This window comes from Syzygium oleosum, unplaced genomic scaffold (genome assembly GCF_021117445.2).
Source record: "Syzygium oleosum isolate NSW1041296 unplaced genomic scaffold, Sole_v2.1 Sole_v2.15, whole genome shotgun sequence".
Lineage (NCBI taxonomy): Eukaryota > Viridiplantae > Streptophyta > Magnoliopsida > Myrtales > Myrtaceae > Syzygium > Syzygium oleosum.
In genome coordinates, this window is record NW_026607499.1 from 7282995 (window position 1) to 7301116 (window position 18122).

The 18122-nt window shown below is 41.7% G+C and overlaps 3 protein-coding genes across 5 annotated transcripts in view; 1 reads left to right on the top strand and 2 right to left on the bottom strand.

The window, feature by feature from the left end:
* Positions 1-1817: 1817 nt before the first annotated feature.
* LOC115665519 (uncharacterized) lies at positions 1818-6548 on the bottom strand. 2 transcript variants are annotated; one of them, XM_056318170.1, is made up of 5 exons: positions 6095-6548; positions 3535-5788; positions 3213-3273; positions 2851-3074; positions 1818-2143 (listed from the first exon to the last, which is right to left on the bottom strand). In XM_056318170.1, the coding sequence occupies exons 1-5, from the start codon at positions 6216-6218 to the stop codon at positions 1882-1884; spliced, it is 2925 nt and encodes a 974-aa protein (XP_056174145.1). In that variant the 5' UTR covers positions 6219-6548; the 3' UTR covers positions 1818-1881. The 2 variants fall into 2 exon arrangements, with proteins under 2 accessions (XP_056174145.1, XP_030443249.2); XM_030587389.2 differs by having other exon boundaries at positions 1920-2150; positions 6095-6547.
* Positions 6549-9975: 3427 nt separating this feature from the next.
* LOC115669506 (uncharacterized) lies at positions 9976-15444 on the bottom strand. Its single transcript, XM_056318399.1, has 7 exons — positions 14101-15444; positions 13951-14016; positions 12531-12675; positions 12183-12401; positions 11275-11488; positions 10988-11183; positions 9976-10453 (listed from the first exon to the last, which is right to left on the bottom strand). The coding sequence occupies exons 1-7, from the start codon at positions 15246-15248 to the stop codon at positions 10339-10341; spliced, it is 2103 nt and encodes a 700-aa protein (XP_056174374.1). The 5' UTR covers positions 15249-15444; the 3' UTR covers positions 9976-10338.
* A 1625-nt stretch (positions 15445-17069) lies between these two features.
* The window catches only part of LOC130140051 (protein KINESIN LIGHT CHAIN-RELATED 1), a 28076-nt gene continuing 27023 nt past the window's right edge, over positions 17070-18122 (top strand). For both annotated transcript variants that reach the window (XM_056318375.1, XM_056318376.1), the window contains exon 1: positions 17070-17089. The gene's annotated coding sequence lies outside the window, so the exon portion shown is untranslated. The remainder of the gene's footprint in view (positions 17090-18122) is intronic.

The window sequence follows — 18122 nt, forward strand, 5'->3', positions numbered from 1 at the left end:
AGTCCTAAACCTTTTGCAATTGTGCCAATTCAGTCCTAAACCTTTTTTTTTTGCCAATTCAGTCCTAAACCTTTTGCAATTGTGTCAATTCAGTCCATCCGGCCACTTTTGGCCGGCCGGCGCTGATGTGGCCGCCGGCCGGCGTCCACGTGGCAATATTTTACTATTTTTTTATTATTTTCGAATTTTTTTTCCTTTTTTTTTTCTTTTCCTTCTCCCACCTGGCCGGACAGGCCAGCAGGGAGGCTCGGCGGCGAGGGCCTAGCTCCGGCGAGGCGAGCTGGGCCTCGCCGCCGGGCGAGCTCCGCCTGCGGCTCTAGGCGAGCCTCGCCGATCTAGGCGAGCCTCGCCAGATCCGGGCGAGGCGGAGCTCACCCGGCCATGGCAAGCTCGCCAAGCTCCGGCGAGGCGGAGCTCGCCTTGGCCGGGCGAGATCCGCCTCGCCCGGCCAAGGCGAGCTCCGCCTCGCCGGAGCCGGGCGAGGCTCGCCTAGCGATGGCGAGGCGGAGCTCGCCCAGCCATGGCAAGCTGGGCCCTCGCCCAGCTCTGGCGAGGCGGAGCTCGCCCAGCCATGGCGAGCTCTCCCAGCTCCGGCGAGGCGGAGCTCGCCTTAGCTGGGCGAGCTCCGCCCTCGCCCAGATCTGGCGAGGCGGAGCTCGCCATGGCAAGGTGAGCTCCGCCTCGCCAGATCTAGGCGAGGGCGAAGCTCGCCCAGCCAAGGCGAGCTCGCCCAGCTCCGGCGAGGCGGAGCTCGCCCAGCCATGGCGAGCTGGGCCCTCGTCGGCGAGCCTCCCCCCTGGCCGGACAGGCCAGGGGGGAGAAGGAAACGAAAAAAAAAAAAGAAAAAAGGAAAAAAATTCGAAAAAAATATTAAAATATTGCCACGTGGACGTCGGCCGGTGGCCACGTCAGCGCCGGCCGGCCAAAAGTGGCCGGATGGACTGAATTGGCACAATTGCAAAAGGTTTAGGACTGAATTGGCCAAAAAAAAAAGGTTTAAGACTGAATTGGCACAATTGTAAAAGGTTTATGACTTTTTTGGTAATTTTCCCGTGAGTCCGACGAGAGGTGCGACGGTAGTGGCAATGGCTCACGTCGGGCGGTGCAGTGATGGGTGCAATAGCAGGCGAGGACGGCTTGTCGTAAGCGAAGGTAGCAGTAGCGTCTCACTGCCACCGGTTTGGCCTTGAGGGGAAGGAGCAGCGACGGTGGCTGCGATCGAGAAAGAGTGGGTCGGCCGTGAGGGGGCTCGGCTGGTCTCTCCCTCTATCACTCTCACTCTTAGTCTCACGTGTATCACTCGTGTATTTTGAAAATTGTGATCGCCTCCTCCTAATTGAGAGGCACAACTGTGTATTTATAATGTAAACCTAGGTTAATTGATCGGGCTTTGTAAGAGATGGGCTTTAAATTTAGGCTTTTCTATTTAATTTCGCAATGGATTGAACTATCTTGGGTTTTTCTTTAATTGAAGTTTAATGGACTGATTTAAGCTCAATCTAAGATAACCAAGGCCCGTCATGCCTTACAATTTTCGGCCCCTCTCCCCCTTGTTTGGCTGAGTATTGCGAGTTAGGTCCGCATGGCTGATTTGAGTTTATTCGTCACCGCCAGTCCAATGCAAGATGCAATTAAACTACACGATTCTAGACTATATGCTATGCAATTTATTTTTGTTTAGGGATCAAAGATTAATCCCTAATTTTCTATGCAATTAATTCATAAATGTTTAGCCAAAATTTAAGTGTCAATGCTAAAAAATAACATGAAAGTACAAATCTATCTAGATATTTAGAAAATTGTATATAAAAAGACAGCTTCTCGATTCGGAGATACTCGAAATTTCGAAATCCATCGACAATACCAACATGAAAAGGCAGCTCACTTGGGAATATCATGAGTAGGAGATGGACATAGTAGAGTCGCAAGCATTGAATTTTGATTGGGAAAAACTTGCAAATCTAGTTCAGTTTCATGTAAGATCCAATCATGATAATAATCACAACAATGATTGGCTTCGACCTGAGAATGAGGGGAAGAAAGGCATACTATCTTATATACATTGAAGCACCAAAGTGTATTTACTGTCCATAGGATCTCTTCATTGCCTGGACTCGCGCATGCCAAATCCACGCTTTGCTCTCTGCACTCTGCCAAGAGGTCCAAAGTAGATAAGGCTTTGGTGAGAGAAAACAAAACGATTCGGGAAAAGCCATAGACCAATCAAATAAGAAACTTTCAAGATATGATATCACGCGGGATCGCGATCAAATTCACACCCGACTCGAGGGACCATGGAAGGACCTTACAAAGTGTTAGTCGCTACATCGTAGAAGACGGTCGGCAAGCCTGGTTATTTTACAGTAAACGAATGTTAGGCACCGTGATTCTTGTCGATTCTTGGTAGTTCCCTAGTTAATGGTATCTAGCACACCCTTTTAGTTGAGAATGAAGTTGAACCTATTTCCTTAAATTACTCCGATCACTTCAGCAGATGATAATCTTGAGAGAATCAAAAGGAGCAGGGAAGAAGAAAAACAGCATCAGTTGCCGAAGAAGGACAAGAAATGACATGTATATGTATATCTTGTTTCTTTATGTTTTTTGATAAGTAATGTAGATGTAAATCAGATGTACTGCAGTGTTCTTGGCGACATCAGACTCCAGGCCAAAGGTTTTTTCTCTGGCCCGTTCTAGTTAAGGTTATTGAATTGGTGACCAACACTTGCCAAGAGTCCAAGACAGTTCCAAATCTAACAAGTGCTATAAGTGAATTCTTTCCACTTTCTATAGAATATGATTTGATTATTAGAAGATGCCCATCAACCGATATGCATTTGCAAGACTTACGTTGGCGCGAGCTTTCCAAGCCTACATAGCTTTTTGCCGGACTTCTCATCCCAAACTCTTCCTGAAATCTCGACTTTGTAGAACCTATTTGGTGCCGTCGGCAGTCCTCTGCTGGCAAGTAGTTCCAGATCTTTCTGATGTAGCTCTCTCCCGTTCACAAAGACTCCCGTGTTTCCAGCAGCGCAATTCGCCGGCATGGGATAATTGAACTCCTCGATGAACGGCTGAGGAAATATAGTTTGAGTTAGATGAGAGAACATAGTAGATGGCCAATGACTAAGTATAGTGCGTCTTTATCCTTGTTTCGGCTAGTGCATCAAAGTTCGAAAAGTATTGCTGAGCCGAGGAAGACTAGGTCTTACCGGAATTATCCCAGAGCAAGTTCTGCCCATCACACCCCAAAATCCACCTTGGACATCATACCTGGCAAAAGGGAAAGAAAACTCGACCTCTTACCAAGTGTCACGTAATCACATTCAAGCAAAAGAGCACCAACTGCACCGAATAATGGGTTGTCCTCCATGATATCATAGATTAAATTTTCGTCGTGAAAAATTACAGATTGGAAAACCAATGAACACTAGTTCATCCAATCTGAAGACCTAGAGAGATTCACGTAACATGCACTCACTACTTTACTTGCCAGATAAAATGTGATGTTATGAAGATCGACATGGGACTTACCAGTAATTCCCTGGTCGTATAGGCCCAGCAAGTTTTTCAGCCTTTTTGACAAGATGGTTGGGTATAGGGTGCCCATTAATGACGACATTAGGCTTTTCAATTTCCACAATCTCATTAGATCTTGAGAAATCTCTAATGCTCTTCTTAATGAGGCTCACAAAGAAAAATTTGTCCCTTTTCTTCGTCTTTGATCGATCTGCTTCTTTACTTGCATCTGAAGAATCTTGAGATGTATTAAGGTAGTCATTAAGCGAGTACTCGATCTCATCTTCTGTGGCTGTATCCTGCACAGGTTTTTGTCTCGGGACACCTTTCTGGACTAGAAAATCCCGATGTATTTCTTTAATCTCACTTGCTTCTGCATATTGATCCTCAGATATCTTAGAACTGGAATTATCGAGATTCTTGTTGAATGTTAAGCTTGGAACTGTGGGAGACTCTTCCCGTAGTAATGGGTTCTCAGCAGAAGTGGATAAATCTGTCCCGAGCTTTACCTCATTGGGAACATCTTCTTCCTCAGAAGAATGGGAAGACGGAGCTAGACTGCTACCGTGCTCGTAGTTCTGCATATTCACTTGCCGGTCATCTGACTCTTCATTTGCTTCATATTTCTTGGGGAAACTGGAATTGCCATGACCAGGAGAGCAAATGTCTATGGCACTACCATCACCGGAGGAGTCTATTCCTTTCACGCCCAAGCCGCGTTGCAGACTAGCTATTTTCTCTTTCACTGCCTCGTGAGAACCATTATTGTCAAGGTAAGATGATTGTCTTGTGACGGAAGTGACAAGCCTTCTGCCCAGAACTTCAACCAAGAGTACAGTTGAGCAGGACCAACATTGCAGGTTCGGTTTTTTACGCCTCTCCACGCTTATATTGGAAGGCAGTATCAGCAACTCGGAGCATTTGCAACATGTTATGAATGGAGCACCACCTGATATTGGATGGTAATGCTTCTTACTTCTATCTGAAATCGCAATTATCTTCTGCTGAGAACCGGCGGTATCAGTGTCTGAAACAATACTCTCAGTTGGCCATCTTCTTTGGGCCCGTGGATTGTGAGAACTCAGAGGGGGAATATGAACACCCAAATGACCACGAGGCCAAATTTGGATGGGATCGCGATGGTGATAGGAGGTGAAATTCACAGGGTAGCCGACACTCCCTTTAGGGCCAAAAGGAGTTGGTTGGACCGATTGAGGAGCTTGCTCATGTTCGTGACGGCAATGAAAACAGGTGCACAAGTTGCGGTCAAGGGAGGAATCTTGTGAATCCGATGCAGAGAAATCTCGAGTCAAATCCATGTACTTATTCAAGTGACCTCGATAAGATTGTTTTACATATTGATGGTGAGGCCTGGATGTTGTCACACTCCTAGGAATAGGAGGAAGATAGAAGTCATGTGTATCTCGATCGATGCTAGGATGCTGTTCACGATGATGAATCAAATGAGGGGGCACCAGAACAGGCTTTCCTGGGGTCAAGAGTCCACCAGAGACATACCTGAATCTATCACCAAAAGGCTCGGGTAGACCCTCCCTATTAAGAAAAGCCGTCTCGCCAGTTCTCTCGGGTGCATTACTAATTCTGCTGATGTGATGTTTCAAATCATCCAACTTTCTCAGGAGCTCGGCATCTACGTCCAAGCTATCCCCTCTATCAAGCCCATTTATGTGGACATTACTCTTCACTGACTTGCCATGCTCAAAGTAGGAACGAGGTTGATGATTCGACGATCCATCACTAACATATTCATGTGAGGGAATCCTACTCGTCCCAACTACATCACTGGAGTTCCCAGGAATCCCTTCAAAACATTCTCCAGTCATGTACCACTGGTCAGCATCAACCCTCGAACTTGGCCGACTAGAATATCGGGTCAAATTAGCTGGATTCTCTCTGAGGCCTCCTTCCATGCTTGAGTCTATAGATTTTGGCCTGTTCAAATCGATCGTCAAGGGTTGTCCACTTTCGATACCGTGACCAGCCTCCACAACAGCCTCTGACCAATCCACCTTCAGTTCCATTCCTTCATCCCCATTCCTTTCTCCAACGCTGAAATCATCCTCCTTTTGTGTCCCTGATGAAGAATTACTGTTTACATCGAGATCACTTGCTCCGGAAACTACTGTTTCATTTCCGCCCTCCACAGCCTTCAGCGTATCCCCATCCCTCTTCGTATCAGAAGCGCCAACAGTAATCGTATCCGCAGAAGAGAATATTGAATTAGCAGCCAGCGCATTCTTCCTCTTCGCTGCATCGGAAAGGAAAATCCATTCAAATTAACCTCAACTAGGAAAAGCCCCCTACTGCTATGCTATTGTATATAACTAAAAAGATCTCTCTTACTATTTCAATCAAAAGAGGGGTGTTGCCAATTTAGTCACTGCTACTTTACTCTGTTCTCTCTGTCATTGAAAATCCAAATCATGACACGGCACAAACATACGAATCCCTCTTCTTCCTAAAAGTCTCTGACATTGACTACTTTCATTTCCCTATAATGAACTGACCAAAACAGAGATGGCCCAAAAAGGAGGAGGAAGAAGAGACAAACTACCTCTAAGAAAAGCACCGCAAGCACCGCACCGGTACACAGAATTGTCGGAGGGCTCAGGCGACAGATTTCCACACCTCGGGCAACGAACTAACCGAACTGCCGAACTGGACCCGTCGGACATCATTCCACCATCAGTAAGGTGAAGGGTCACGTAGCAACGCCACGCAAAAGATCGTTGCTTTACTTCTTCTGCTGTGAACAACGCATGAGCCACTGGTCCCCTGCTGAGAGCAGACGAGACCCCATGCAGAGAAAACTAGCTGGAAAATTCTCTACCTGAGGGAAAGCTTATGCGAATTTGAACGTGGGTCTTTTGGGTCAACAAAGTAGAAGGTGAAGAAACGAGTTTTACTTTGGGCAGTGGGCAAAATCTGGTTTACGAGGATATTGGGGTTGTTCAAGGAGGAGGAGAAACAAATCTATCTGCTGAGAAAATGATGGAACGTTTGGGAGGGAAAGCGCGTACTGTGCAAACAGCCTTCTTTCCCGAGAAAATGACAGTCAACGAGGAAATGGGTGGAGTGGCTTTGGCAAGCAATCGTTCTCAAGCTGGATGCTGCAATTGAGAACTTCATCATGAGAGAGGACCATTGCTTTAACATCAACTCTTTTTTCATTAAGGATGCTGCAAAAAAGAGTTATAAAGATTGGATTATCAAATGATTTATAAAAGTAACCGTACTAGATATTCGATCGCTTGAATATGAATCACGTATTCAAATATCAACCGGCGATTAACCAGGTCACTTTTTTCTCTAACGCGACATCACTCTTTTGCTAATTATCCCGTCGCAATAAGTTTTTCAATAGAAAAAATTAAGTTTTTACCATATGTAATTACTTAGCACTAGCAAATTTGCACTGCCAAGTAGTAACTATCCAAACAGATACACCGATAATCACGAGAGCATAAATTGACCGACTTAGTAACACGAAAACATTGTCAATACCTCTGGACCATGAGTTTCTTTCGTTGATTCTCTTGAGCTTAAGCCTAGCTATTACTCGTAAAGAGAAGAGGCCTCTAGTTAGGAACCGAGTCTCGCATTGTTTGGATGTGCCGAACTATAGCTGTGCAGAACCTGGTTAAGCATATGGTTAGCCTGCTTAGCGGACCTCCTCTTTTGGCATGTTAGGTTCAACATGAAATCACATCTATCTCTCAAACCTATCAATTTTGGTTCTATTTGTTTCACGAAAAATAAATAATTTAAAAAATATTTTCCTTGAAAAAAAATAAATTGCTTGTATCTTTTGAAATAATTGGTCTTGAAAAAAAAATTCATTATTGACAACAGTTTATGTCAGAATTTCAATGTGTCTAGATTGACTTTAATTTTATTTTTCATTTTTTTTATTTTTTATTTAGGATGTTTGTTTGAGTGAAAGAATTGTTCGCGAATTCATGGTTTGGACTTGCACGCATTTGATTTGTTGAAATTGATTAATCAATGGAAAACCATTTATGGTCAAAGAAGATACCCATACTTAAGACAAGGAAAATGAATTCCCTAAATTGAAAGGGAAAAATAATTCCCATAAATAATATTCATGAAAAAGTATTTTCTTTTATAATAAAGTTTTCCTCGAAACAAACACGCCCTTAATTCAATTTTCGCAGCAACACGTATATTGAGTTTTCTTTTGAAGACATGACATTTGAAACTTTCACCCTATGTAAATGTTCACATCCAAAATTACCTACAATTTTTTTCAAATTTGGAAAATGCTGTAATTACTGACGGAAAAAGGCAAAAAGATTATCTTTGACTTCTCTCTAAATGGAAGCAATGCAGCCCTTAGCTTGCCATTGTTGTAGCAAGATGAAAATTTCGTAGATATTTTGGGCACAAGCGTGAAGAATGGTAATGTTCGAGATTCCACACCCAAGAAACGATCCTTCGGCATGTACAGGCCAAGATTGAAGGATCGCGAAAGACACTGTCAAGGTAGGTGAAAATAGAAGGGAGTAGGAACTAAAATTAATGAATTTGGTGTTCATGTGTTCATCCCTCGCCAATTCTCAAGAAGACCATTTCTTTTATCTCCTCTCACCGCCATCGTCTTGAAGTTTTCAAATGCATAACTTTTCATCAAAGATGGTGCTTTGACATTAATTCGAGAAGAAGCATCCTTCTAATTCTACGACGATAAATTGGCTTGGATTTTCTTCTCGAGATCGCGACACGACATCAGGAGCAAGGTCACTCGAGTACTATTTTTGGAGTTCAACCGACATAAAACGGATCAAATTGTTACCAATGATATCGGGGATATTATCCAAATAGTCATAAACATATTGCACATTCGCCAACCTTTCAATTTTGCCAATTAAGTCATAAATATTTTCATTTCTTATCAATCGAATCCTAAACCTTTTCATTTCTTTCCAATTGAGTCCGATTAGCAAAAATGATATTTGTTTAAGACTCAATTGGCAAAATTACAAAACTTAAAATTGAATTAGCAAAAGTGCAATAGGTTTAGAAATTTTTAGACAATTTTCCCCAATGATATCAGAACATGACATAGTGTATATATCATAACATGTATATCGATATATATTTTTAAAAATTTTTAATGATGCAGTGCATTATATACTTCTCGAGAATATGTCAATTACTGAACTGCTGAATTAAATTTTACACGATTTTAGCAACTATCGGCCTGAAGTTTGCAGGGTTGCTTTCTTTTACCTATCAAGTCGGTGGGTAAGCGACCAAAAAAACACAAAGGTTGGTGGGTTGACTACGTCAACCGTGACATGTTTCATTTTCTGGAACACTGGGTAAATAGCGCTAATGCATAATTTTCTATATGAGAAATTTCAAACTATGACTCATATAGACTTGAAGAATGTTGACGTTCATAATCATATCTGGTATCTATCTACAGGGGGATTGTAAATCTGAGTGGACCTTTTCACCTTTTGACTCTGACCTGGCCCTCGAGTGATACGACTATTTTCCACTTCGTTTTGTCAAATATCATTTTTTGCTTGGCTTGGCTTCAAGCGATACGAGTGGCTTGTATTAACGTTTTACGTCAAATTACAGAAAGCTCAGATGAATAGCCCCTGGAGGGGCGTTTTTGGGATTAGCTTATTGGGTACTATGACATTAATTAAGGGGTCCATTGTACAGGAATCGGTCAACGTGAGACCTGGCCGACGGGTCACATTTAACGAAGCTATTATCCCAAATAGTTCTGGACGATGACCAGTTCTCTTCATGCTCATTTAGCAGATTCGCTATGAACTAGGTCGACATGGAATTACACGAACATAAGGATTCGGTGGAGTTCTGTTCATCTGTTTCTGATGAAGACGGGAAGAAATTGATGGTTATCATACCATAGCCTTTTTGAAAATATTGTGCATTTGTGGACGGGGGTATTCCTATATTTTGAAAATTTTCGATAAACGTTAAATAAAATTTCAATTATAGGTGCAACACTAGAAAAAAAATAGCTAGTAGTAAAAGTCAACAAATCGACCCCATTGTGGCTCCATTCCATGGTCATATGTTTACCCACGCCACACTGGGTTTAGCTGGGTTTCTCACCTCAGCATGTTAAAGTTGGTTTTCTCATTTGCATCTTGGTTCATTTTCTATGATCTTTATGGTTTTTCATGTTTCTTACGCTTATCTCAGTTGAAAATCTTTTAAGCACCACTTATTTTAATTGGAGTGGAGAGTTTTGGAAAGCATCTCAATCTTAATCTCGAAACCTGCCTTCTGTTTCGAAGAAATTGGTAAAGGAGATTGCCATTCCGCCACCAAAACTTTCCAAACAGATTTCCATATATATTAAAATAAATACAATGAATACATTCCTCAGAGACGGTCACTTTTAGGATCTTGAGAACATGAGGTGGCATATATCACAAATTTTGGCTTACACCGCTATTGATTGCTAGTGGAAACATTTGACGTGAATCCGATAAAATTTGTTGGCTTATACAACAATCTTAAAGATCCATAAGATTAATTGTGGATCCAACACTAAGTAAATCCCTTTTCAGCAGGATGAACGGAAAGCTAACTTTTCATCAAAAAATCTTACAGTTAAACACGGATACAGTTCGACCAAAAACAAAACACGGATACAGTTCCCAGTGGTTCCATTTCAGGGGGGCAAAATGCCAACAATTCACGGTCATCACCTGAAAGAATGACCCGTCTGGGAGAGCAACATATACACATTTTCGTAGACCAATTTCAATTGTACACGGGCTTGATTGGTTAATCGTCATCCGTAGCAAGCTTCTGCTTCTTCCATTTGTAAGCAGCTTCCAAAATTTTGAAATTTGTGGACTGGGTCTCCTCAGGGAACAAGTAGTCTATGTATTCCTCATACCTGAAATTCAAGAATGTCAGACAAGCTCCAAAGGGCTGATCGAAGCAGACAGTTACAAATAGAGACTGACAAAATAGGTATGCCTTGTCTCAGACACATTACACCCCAGCTTGCAGAAGCATTGGCTCAACAAGTTTCTATCAATATAGACACCAAGATTTGGCCCAGGAATAGAAAAAACATAGATATCAGCACAAAGAACTGCATTACAGCAGAAAATTAAAATCCGAAACCAGAAAGAGCAGAACCCAACAGACAACTCACTGGACCTATCATTGATGGGCATAACCAAATTTACCAAATTTAGTACTCACTATAGGGGCATCTCACACAGATAGACCAACAAGCATGAATCGAAATGAATAAAAAGGACAGCACTATATCAGGAAGTCAGTGAGTTGATACCCAACAAACTACGGTCGAAAACCAATTAAAGAGAGAGATGCTGAAAAATCAATATAAGGACATCTTCATTGACAAGCATCAAATGTAGCAAAGAGAAGAAATGAACGACAACAGAAGTCAGTTACATACCCAGCTGGACCGTCCTCTGCCAAAATCGGCCTCCTCTTCTTCAGCTTCTTTGGCAGTTTAGTCTGGACAATGCCAACATCACCAAGTTCACCAAAACTGCTCTCCATGTTTAACCACTCCTCCAATAGCATTGCCCTTTCTTCTTTAAGTTCGGGAGCTGACGTTCTGAAGTAATTAATGGCTCTTTCAAAGACTCCTGAAGCATTTCCAAAGAGGAAATAAGAATATATCAATACTCAAACCACAAAAAGGGAAAAAGCTCAGTTAAATTTCAATTGAGCACTCACTTCTGGCATATTGTACGCATTCCCTTTTTTGTTCCAACAGATGTGATTGCAATTGATCTTCTGACAGATCTGAATTAAGGGCATCCGCAGCTGTTGCCTCAAACTTAGCATAGCTGATCCACACTTTCAGGTGCTTCGTCCGATCTAATAATCTCTCGTATAGCTCTCTTGTTCGTTGAAATTCTCCCTCAGATATCTCAAAATCAATGTATGCCTGTTATCAAAAGACAACTACAATTACTACCGTATATTCTCCCAATTAAACAACACACATCAACGGCAACTTAAAAAATACAACTCTGTGAGTCATTATAATTGCCTCTGCAGTCATCAAGTCAATACCTTAGAACCCTATAAAACTTAATATCATATCAAGGACAGGCCATGTAAAACCTCTATTAATAAGAAATTGTGCCACTCAGCTATTGTGCTGGCAGTCACCAGATACAGAGAACAACAGAATAAAAGTGGCTAAGATAGGACTGAAACACCATAGAGACATATGCTGTTTAAGTAGTTGTAAGCCTTTAACACAATAACAACAATGGTAAACATGCATTAAGATCACATCAGGTAAATTCATTGGCAAGCAACCATTATAAGATAACATAAAGGTCGCAAGTTTGAGAGTATAACCCTAGGCTAACTCAATTTTACATCATAAAATAACATACTAGCATGGGCTTGGAAAGAATATGGTCTTAATTGTTCACGTTTAGTTTTGCATTTGAAATTGGATTTTTGCCCAACATTGAACACCTCAAATTTTAAAAGGAAACGGACATGTACATTAGAAACCATTTCGAGATGTATGTTTTCATGATTCTTGCAAAATATAACAATATTTTTCCCTTTTGACCTTAAGTCGCACATAATTTGGGTAAGTAAAACAAAAGGCAGGCCTTTACCTTCCATAACAGTTCGGGCATGTCAAGTGCAGGCTGTGCAATCGCTAATTCAAAAATGGCTCTAGCTCGGTCGGTTTCTCCCAATGATATCTCCAATTCAGCATACTTGCTCCAAGCATAACAGTTCTCTGGAGACCACTCCAAGTATTTCTCATATAGTTTTCGGCATCGATCTATGTTGCCGAGTTGCAACTCTATCTCGATGTATTTTTTAAATATCTGTTAATAACCAAGCACAACATAGAAACTTGTTTAGAAAAGGATGGGGAGGAAAAACTGAAGGACAAGAATGACAGGAAACTTAGAGACTATTCTCTCTCGGTGAAAACTTTATCCAATCTACATTACCTTATCTTTAGGAGCTTTGCCAATTGCATTACCTAGGATCTGCCTTGCACCCGTAAGATTCATTTGTCTAATCTCAAATTGAGCCGCTAAGAGCCAAATTTTGGCAAATGAAAATTTCTGGTGAGGAATCAGTTTGAGACACTCTCTGCAAGGATTCAGAATTGAATGAGAAAGCAAAATCAGTAAAAAGACTAGTCTTCAATGCTGGAAAGAGAGGGAACAAAAAGATAAAATGAATACTGGGGGTACATGCATTCAAACCCTCATAATCATGGCTTTTATGCTACAGACTTACATATATCTGTATATTTAAGCCAAAAAGTGGGTTTTGTGTCACTTTTAGTTGCTTCCAAGAATACCCTTTGATAAATCATATTCAATCGAGTTTGGGCTGAAACCACAAATCAATTTAAGGAGCATGTACATGAAGAAATGCATCTATCCATCACTCACCATCTCCATTAGGCATTAACTGTCACCCTCACTGTCCACTAACACATGTTCATCCCCATTCCAAGTCCAGCTATAAGTGTCTCTACAATAAAAAGAACCTTCCAACTCCTCTATGTTGGATTAAAAACATGGGTTTCTTTTTATCTGTATGCATGTGAATTGATCTGAGCAAAATTGTAATATCTATCTTACAACAAAGCGACGAAGACTAAAATCACTCTGCACACGCATAGCGTGAGTGGCAGATCCAGTTAAAAATTAAAAGATATATCAGCTAGGACAAGGAGTCTCACTTAGAGTTGACAGCTTAAATTGATAGTAAAAAAGAAAAAGCATGAAAGTGTGACAAACAGAACACATTTGACAAGAAAAATGAAGTGAGTCAACCCAAAGTGAAAAAACACATAAACTCTATCCTCAAGAACGCATCCAAGTATCACCAAAATACTGCAGAGACGATATCTGCTCGAACTTTAATCCCGCCACAAAACTTTCAACCATGCAGCAAAACCACTAAAACCTTTACAAACACAATCTCCAACCATTAGGGACCCATAGAAACCTAAGGTCAACAACCCCCTTTTTTATATAAAATAAATAATTACTCAGATAGACAAGCCACTGATTCCATTTTACACTCTCGTACACCTTCTTGCAAGTCATGAAGCTTCGGACAAGGGAAAATCACATGTCATCAGTTTAGCCAGTACAAGTCCTATGTAGCATCAACCCTCCCAAGACATCAGATATGCATGAGTTTAGAAACAAATTTAGCAATCATCTATAGCGTAGCATGATCAATGACCCATTTTTTATGATTCCTTAGCATAAATAGGAAAGTCGGCATAAACCAACAAATTATCCAACCTGATTCTTTTGAAAACACAAACAGGGAGGATGTGGTATAGATCCCATCCTTGTCAAAAAGGCGAAAAATGCAACTTCCACAACATAAGGACATACATACCTGTATACATCCCGTGTACGCTCCATATCTTCAGCATCAAGCTCTTCATACAATGCATAATTAATCCTGAAACACCAATAGAAACACCGTGAGGCATATTTCATCTCAAGAGCAAATATGAGCATATACATTACACAAATATATACCTACCACAAATAGATATAACGTTGCCAGTACCGCTTCTCCTCAGCAGGTGGCACATTGGCAATTGCACGCTCATAAACCTCCCTGACCCTCTCTTTATTGCCCACACTTTCTTCCAAGCGAATGTAATCGAACCATGAATCATAATTCAACGGATTCTTTCTGACCTCGTCCTCATACTGAAATCTCCTCTTACCCACAATAGCATCCTCAATCCCTTCCCTATCTCCATACTGCTTCTCAAAAGCTACAAACTTTCTATACAGATCCTCTGCCCTTCCTTTCGGAATATGATCTAGCGCAAACTTATATATGCACCTCGCCCTCTCGCTCTCCTTACATCGCTCCTCGAATTCCGCGAATGCCACAAACAACATCTCCGCCTCGTCATCATCAGCGAATTTCTCCACCGCTCTCTCATACACATGCCTAGCTCTAGCAACCTCGCCGTTCTTCATTTCGAATTTCGCATACTTAATCCAAGCACTGACCTTAGGGTGGCACTGCACGAATCTCTCGTAAATCCCCCTCGCGCGCTCAACCTCATTGTACCTAAGCTCGAACTTGATATAAGACAACCAACCTTGCTGGTCGGGCATCCAACTCATCCACCTCTCGAAAATCTGCCTCGCGCCCGCTACATTGCCCAGCTTCTCCTCCATGTGAATATATTTATACCACAGCTGATCGACCCTCGGCAGGAGGGATACGGCGCGGTCCCACACGTTCCGGGCGTGATTTATGAACTTGTTCTTCATCTCCATGTCCACGTACTTCAACCACAGCGTGTGGTTGCGGTAATCGACCTCGAGGGCGCGCTCCCAGACCGAGCGCGCCCGGTTGAAGTCCTTCTGAGACTCCTCCCACTGGGCGTACTTCACCCACACGCTGACGTTCCATCGGACGCGTCGGATGAGGTCCTCGAACTCCTTGCGCTTCCGGAGGCGGTAATCGCCGAGCTCGGTGTGATCAGTGATCTTCTGCTTCGGGGGCCGGATTTCGGCCTCCTGACGCTCGCGGGCCTCCCGGAGGATCTGCTCCGCGGTGATCTGGATCGGCGCCGGGGTCTTGTTCTTGACCCGGGTGGGACGCGGGAGCTTCACCTCCGTGTCCCGTCGGGTCAGATACCCGAGGGTCCGGTCGGAGTCCGCCATTGTCCGAGCCTAGGGGTTTTGGCGGCGACGCGAGGGGGGCGGGGCGGACGAGGGAGCGGACCGTGCTGGCGGTGGGCGGCGAGACCGGAGAAAGCGAACGAGGGAAGAGGGAAGAAGAAGAAGACGAAGAAGAAGAAAAGGAAGAAGAAGAAATACAGGAAACCCTAGACAAGGTCGGTTCCCGCTCCAAATTACCGTTCCCGGCCGAGAGGCGACGGGCAAAGGTCGTGCGCAATTACGAGGCGGCGAACTCGCTCACGGTTAAGGACAAAAGAGGAGCTTGAGGGACGAGCGGAGAGTGAACGAAGAACGGGGTGAGGCGACGTCCAAGTTAGGGTTTTGTTTTTTTGGGGGGGTGGGGAAAGTCCTGATGCAGCTGCAAAAAGTGTAGAGGTGAGACAAGAATGGATTTAAAAAAAAAATTGTCGCTTAAATTTACGCGTCAGCGATATATATTTTGAGTTTGGATTTTAAAAAAGTCAAATTTATTATATAGACATCGAAATTTTAATATAATGTGCAATGTAGTCAACCTAGATTGACTTCATGAATTTAATTTACTTCAATTGAAAAGAATAAAATGAAAGATTTGTAAGGATGTATACTATATTTCTTAAATATAAAGGAATAATGTTATGACAATCCTTTCAAAGAGATTAATTTAAGTTTGAAGTCTACATTGAACATTTTCACGATAGTTTAGATGAAAGCGATGTATTTTATATAACAGACAAAGGACAAACTCTCAAGAAATTAATCTAATTTTAGTCATCTCTCACGTATTGAATCTGAATTTGATTTTTTACATTCAACTACAATTAAAAGTTTAGGAATCAATTTTCCAAAATAAGTTGATTCCCATAGGTATTTTGCTTCTTTGGTACCATTATCCCAAAATATATATAGATGGAAGATGATTCTTTCTTCCATTCCAAAATTTGGGCCCATCTATTTATGCTTCAGCAAAAGTAATTTCCCGTCAAAACCTAATTCATTATTCAAATCCTTAGAATTATGCAAAAAAGAAAAAAAACTTGTATTTGAATTTACGCGTCAGCGTTTGAGTATTGTAAGAGTTTCGGATTTTAAAAAAAGTCAACATATGTGAACATCGAGATTTTGATTAGATAAAAAAGTCAAAAGTAAAAATCAACCTAGATTGACTTCATGAATTGTAAATTTACTCGTGAGAATTGAAAAGAATAAAATGAAAGATTTGTAAGGATGTATACTATATTTCTTAAATATAAAGGAATAATGTTATGACAATGATTGCAAAAGAGAAAAACAGAAGTTTGAAGTCCCCAACTTCTTTTTCCGAAAATTCCAAGAAAGCGATGTGCTTTTATATAATAGACAAAATTGTAACTTAAACTCTCAAGATAATTATCATCTAATTTTAGTCATCTCTCACGTATTGAATCTGAATTTGATTTTTTTACATCGCCTACAATTACTTAAATCAATTTTCCAAAATAAGTTGATTCTATAGGTATTTTGCTTCTTTATAGGACCAAAAGAGCATGAGTATTGCTTCAAAATAAAAAGGGATATGTTCAATAGAAGTCCTAAAACTTATCACCAAAGTGCAATTGAGTCCTAAAACTTGCAATCAAGTCATAAAACTCGTTAAATTGATTCAAATGAGTTCTAATGTTAACACTGTTAAACTTACTAACGGAAAATGCTAACGTGGCTTATTTTCATATATTTCTCTCTCCTATGTGGTGATGGCGTCGCTAAAACGACGTCATTTTGGCAAAATTTTGATTTTTAATACTATTTTTATTTATATTAAATTTTTAAAAAAGATTTAAAAAAAAGGAGGAGGAAGAGGACAGGTGGGGAGGGAGGGCTTGCCTTCCCCACCGCCGCCGCCCCACCATCGTTGAGAGGCGGGAGGGTGGGGTCGCGGTCGCCCCACCATCGTTGAGAGGGCCAGGCGAGGGTGGGTAACGACGAGGGTCGGGGCTCGCTAGGACCTGGCCGAGGGTGCGGGGCGGCGACCTCCACCTGGCCGTCCGGGGGAGGGCTTGCAAGCCCTCACCTATCGTTGGCGAGGGTCATCGGCCCCTAGCTAGGGCCCGGCGACCCCCGCCTATTGTCCCCCCACCCTCGTCGGCTCCTCCCGGCGATGGTGGGGGTGGCGACAGGGAGGGCAAGCCCTCGCTCCACAACTATCCTCCTCCTCTTTTAAAAAAAAATAATTTATTTTAGCTTTATTTTTAAATTTAATTTAAATAAATATAATATTAAAATGATTTAAAAAAAAGGCAAGGCAGCATTTTTCGTTAGTCAAATTGGACGATATTAATTTTATGACTCGATTGAACTAATTTGACAAGCTTTAGGACTCGATTGCACATTTTGTAGGTTTTAGGACCCAATTGCACTTTGGTGACAAGTTTTAGGACTTCCGGTGAATATATCCCAAATAAAAACTAAAGACATTCTATTCCTAAATTTTCATTTTGTTTGATTTTATTCTTGTAGTTGGCACGATGTAGGCATTCCGTCTAATTTCTAAAGCGCAATAGTTGATTGGGTGGCATAATGCAACTTTCAATGAGTGGCCATGGGGCACTTATAATTGTTTTTTTTTCTGTCGATCCTCTCTATATTTCACCGCAAAATGAGATCGTTCTATTTTCTCAACTCTTGCAATCTTTGGATATCCTTAGAAATTCGATAATATTGCGGTTGAATTTGGACTAAGGGTTTAATTTTTTTTTTTATCTTCATATCATCCGAAATTAGATCTATTTTTGCCCAATGCCGGTTTGAGCATGTGCCTACCCCGCTTGCCTGTCAATAAAGTGAAAAAAAATTCAAATATATCTTCAATGCATTGCTTTCCTCCTTTTTATTTTCTAA

Bases quoted from the DNA above. Each gene is read 5' to 3' on its own strand.
- LOC115665519 (XM_056318170.1), bottom strand. From the start codon at position 6,218: ATGATGTCCGACGGGTCCAGTTCGGCAGTTCGGTTAGTTCGTTGCCCG. The intron at 5,789-6,094 runs GTAGTTTGTCTC...TTTCCGATGCAG, and splicing joins TTGCGGTGCTTTTCTTAGAG to CGAAGAGGAAGAATGCGCTG. The intron at 3,274-3,534 runs GTAAGTCCCATG...CCCTTTTGCCAG, and splicing joins ATACGACCAGGGAATTACTG to GTATGATGTCCAAGGTGGAT.
- LOC115669506 (XM_056318399.1), bottom strand. From the start codon at position 15,248: ATGGCGGACTCCGACCGGACCCTCGGGTATCTGACCCGACGGGACACG. The intron at 12,676-13,950 runs GTATGTATGTCC...GAATCCTTGCAG, and splicing joins CGTACACGGGATGTATACAG to AGAGTGTCTCAAACTGATTC. The intron at 11,184-11,274 runs GTGAGTGCTCAA...GAAATGCTTCAG, and splicing joins ATGCGTACAATATGCCAGAA to GAGTCTTTGAAAGAGCCATT.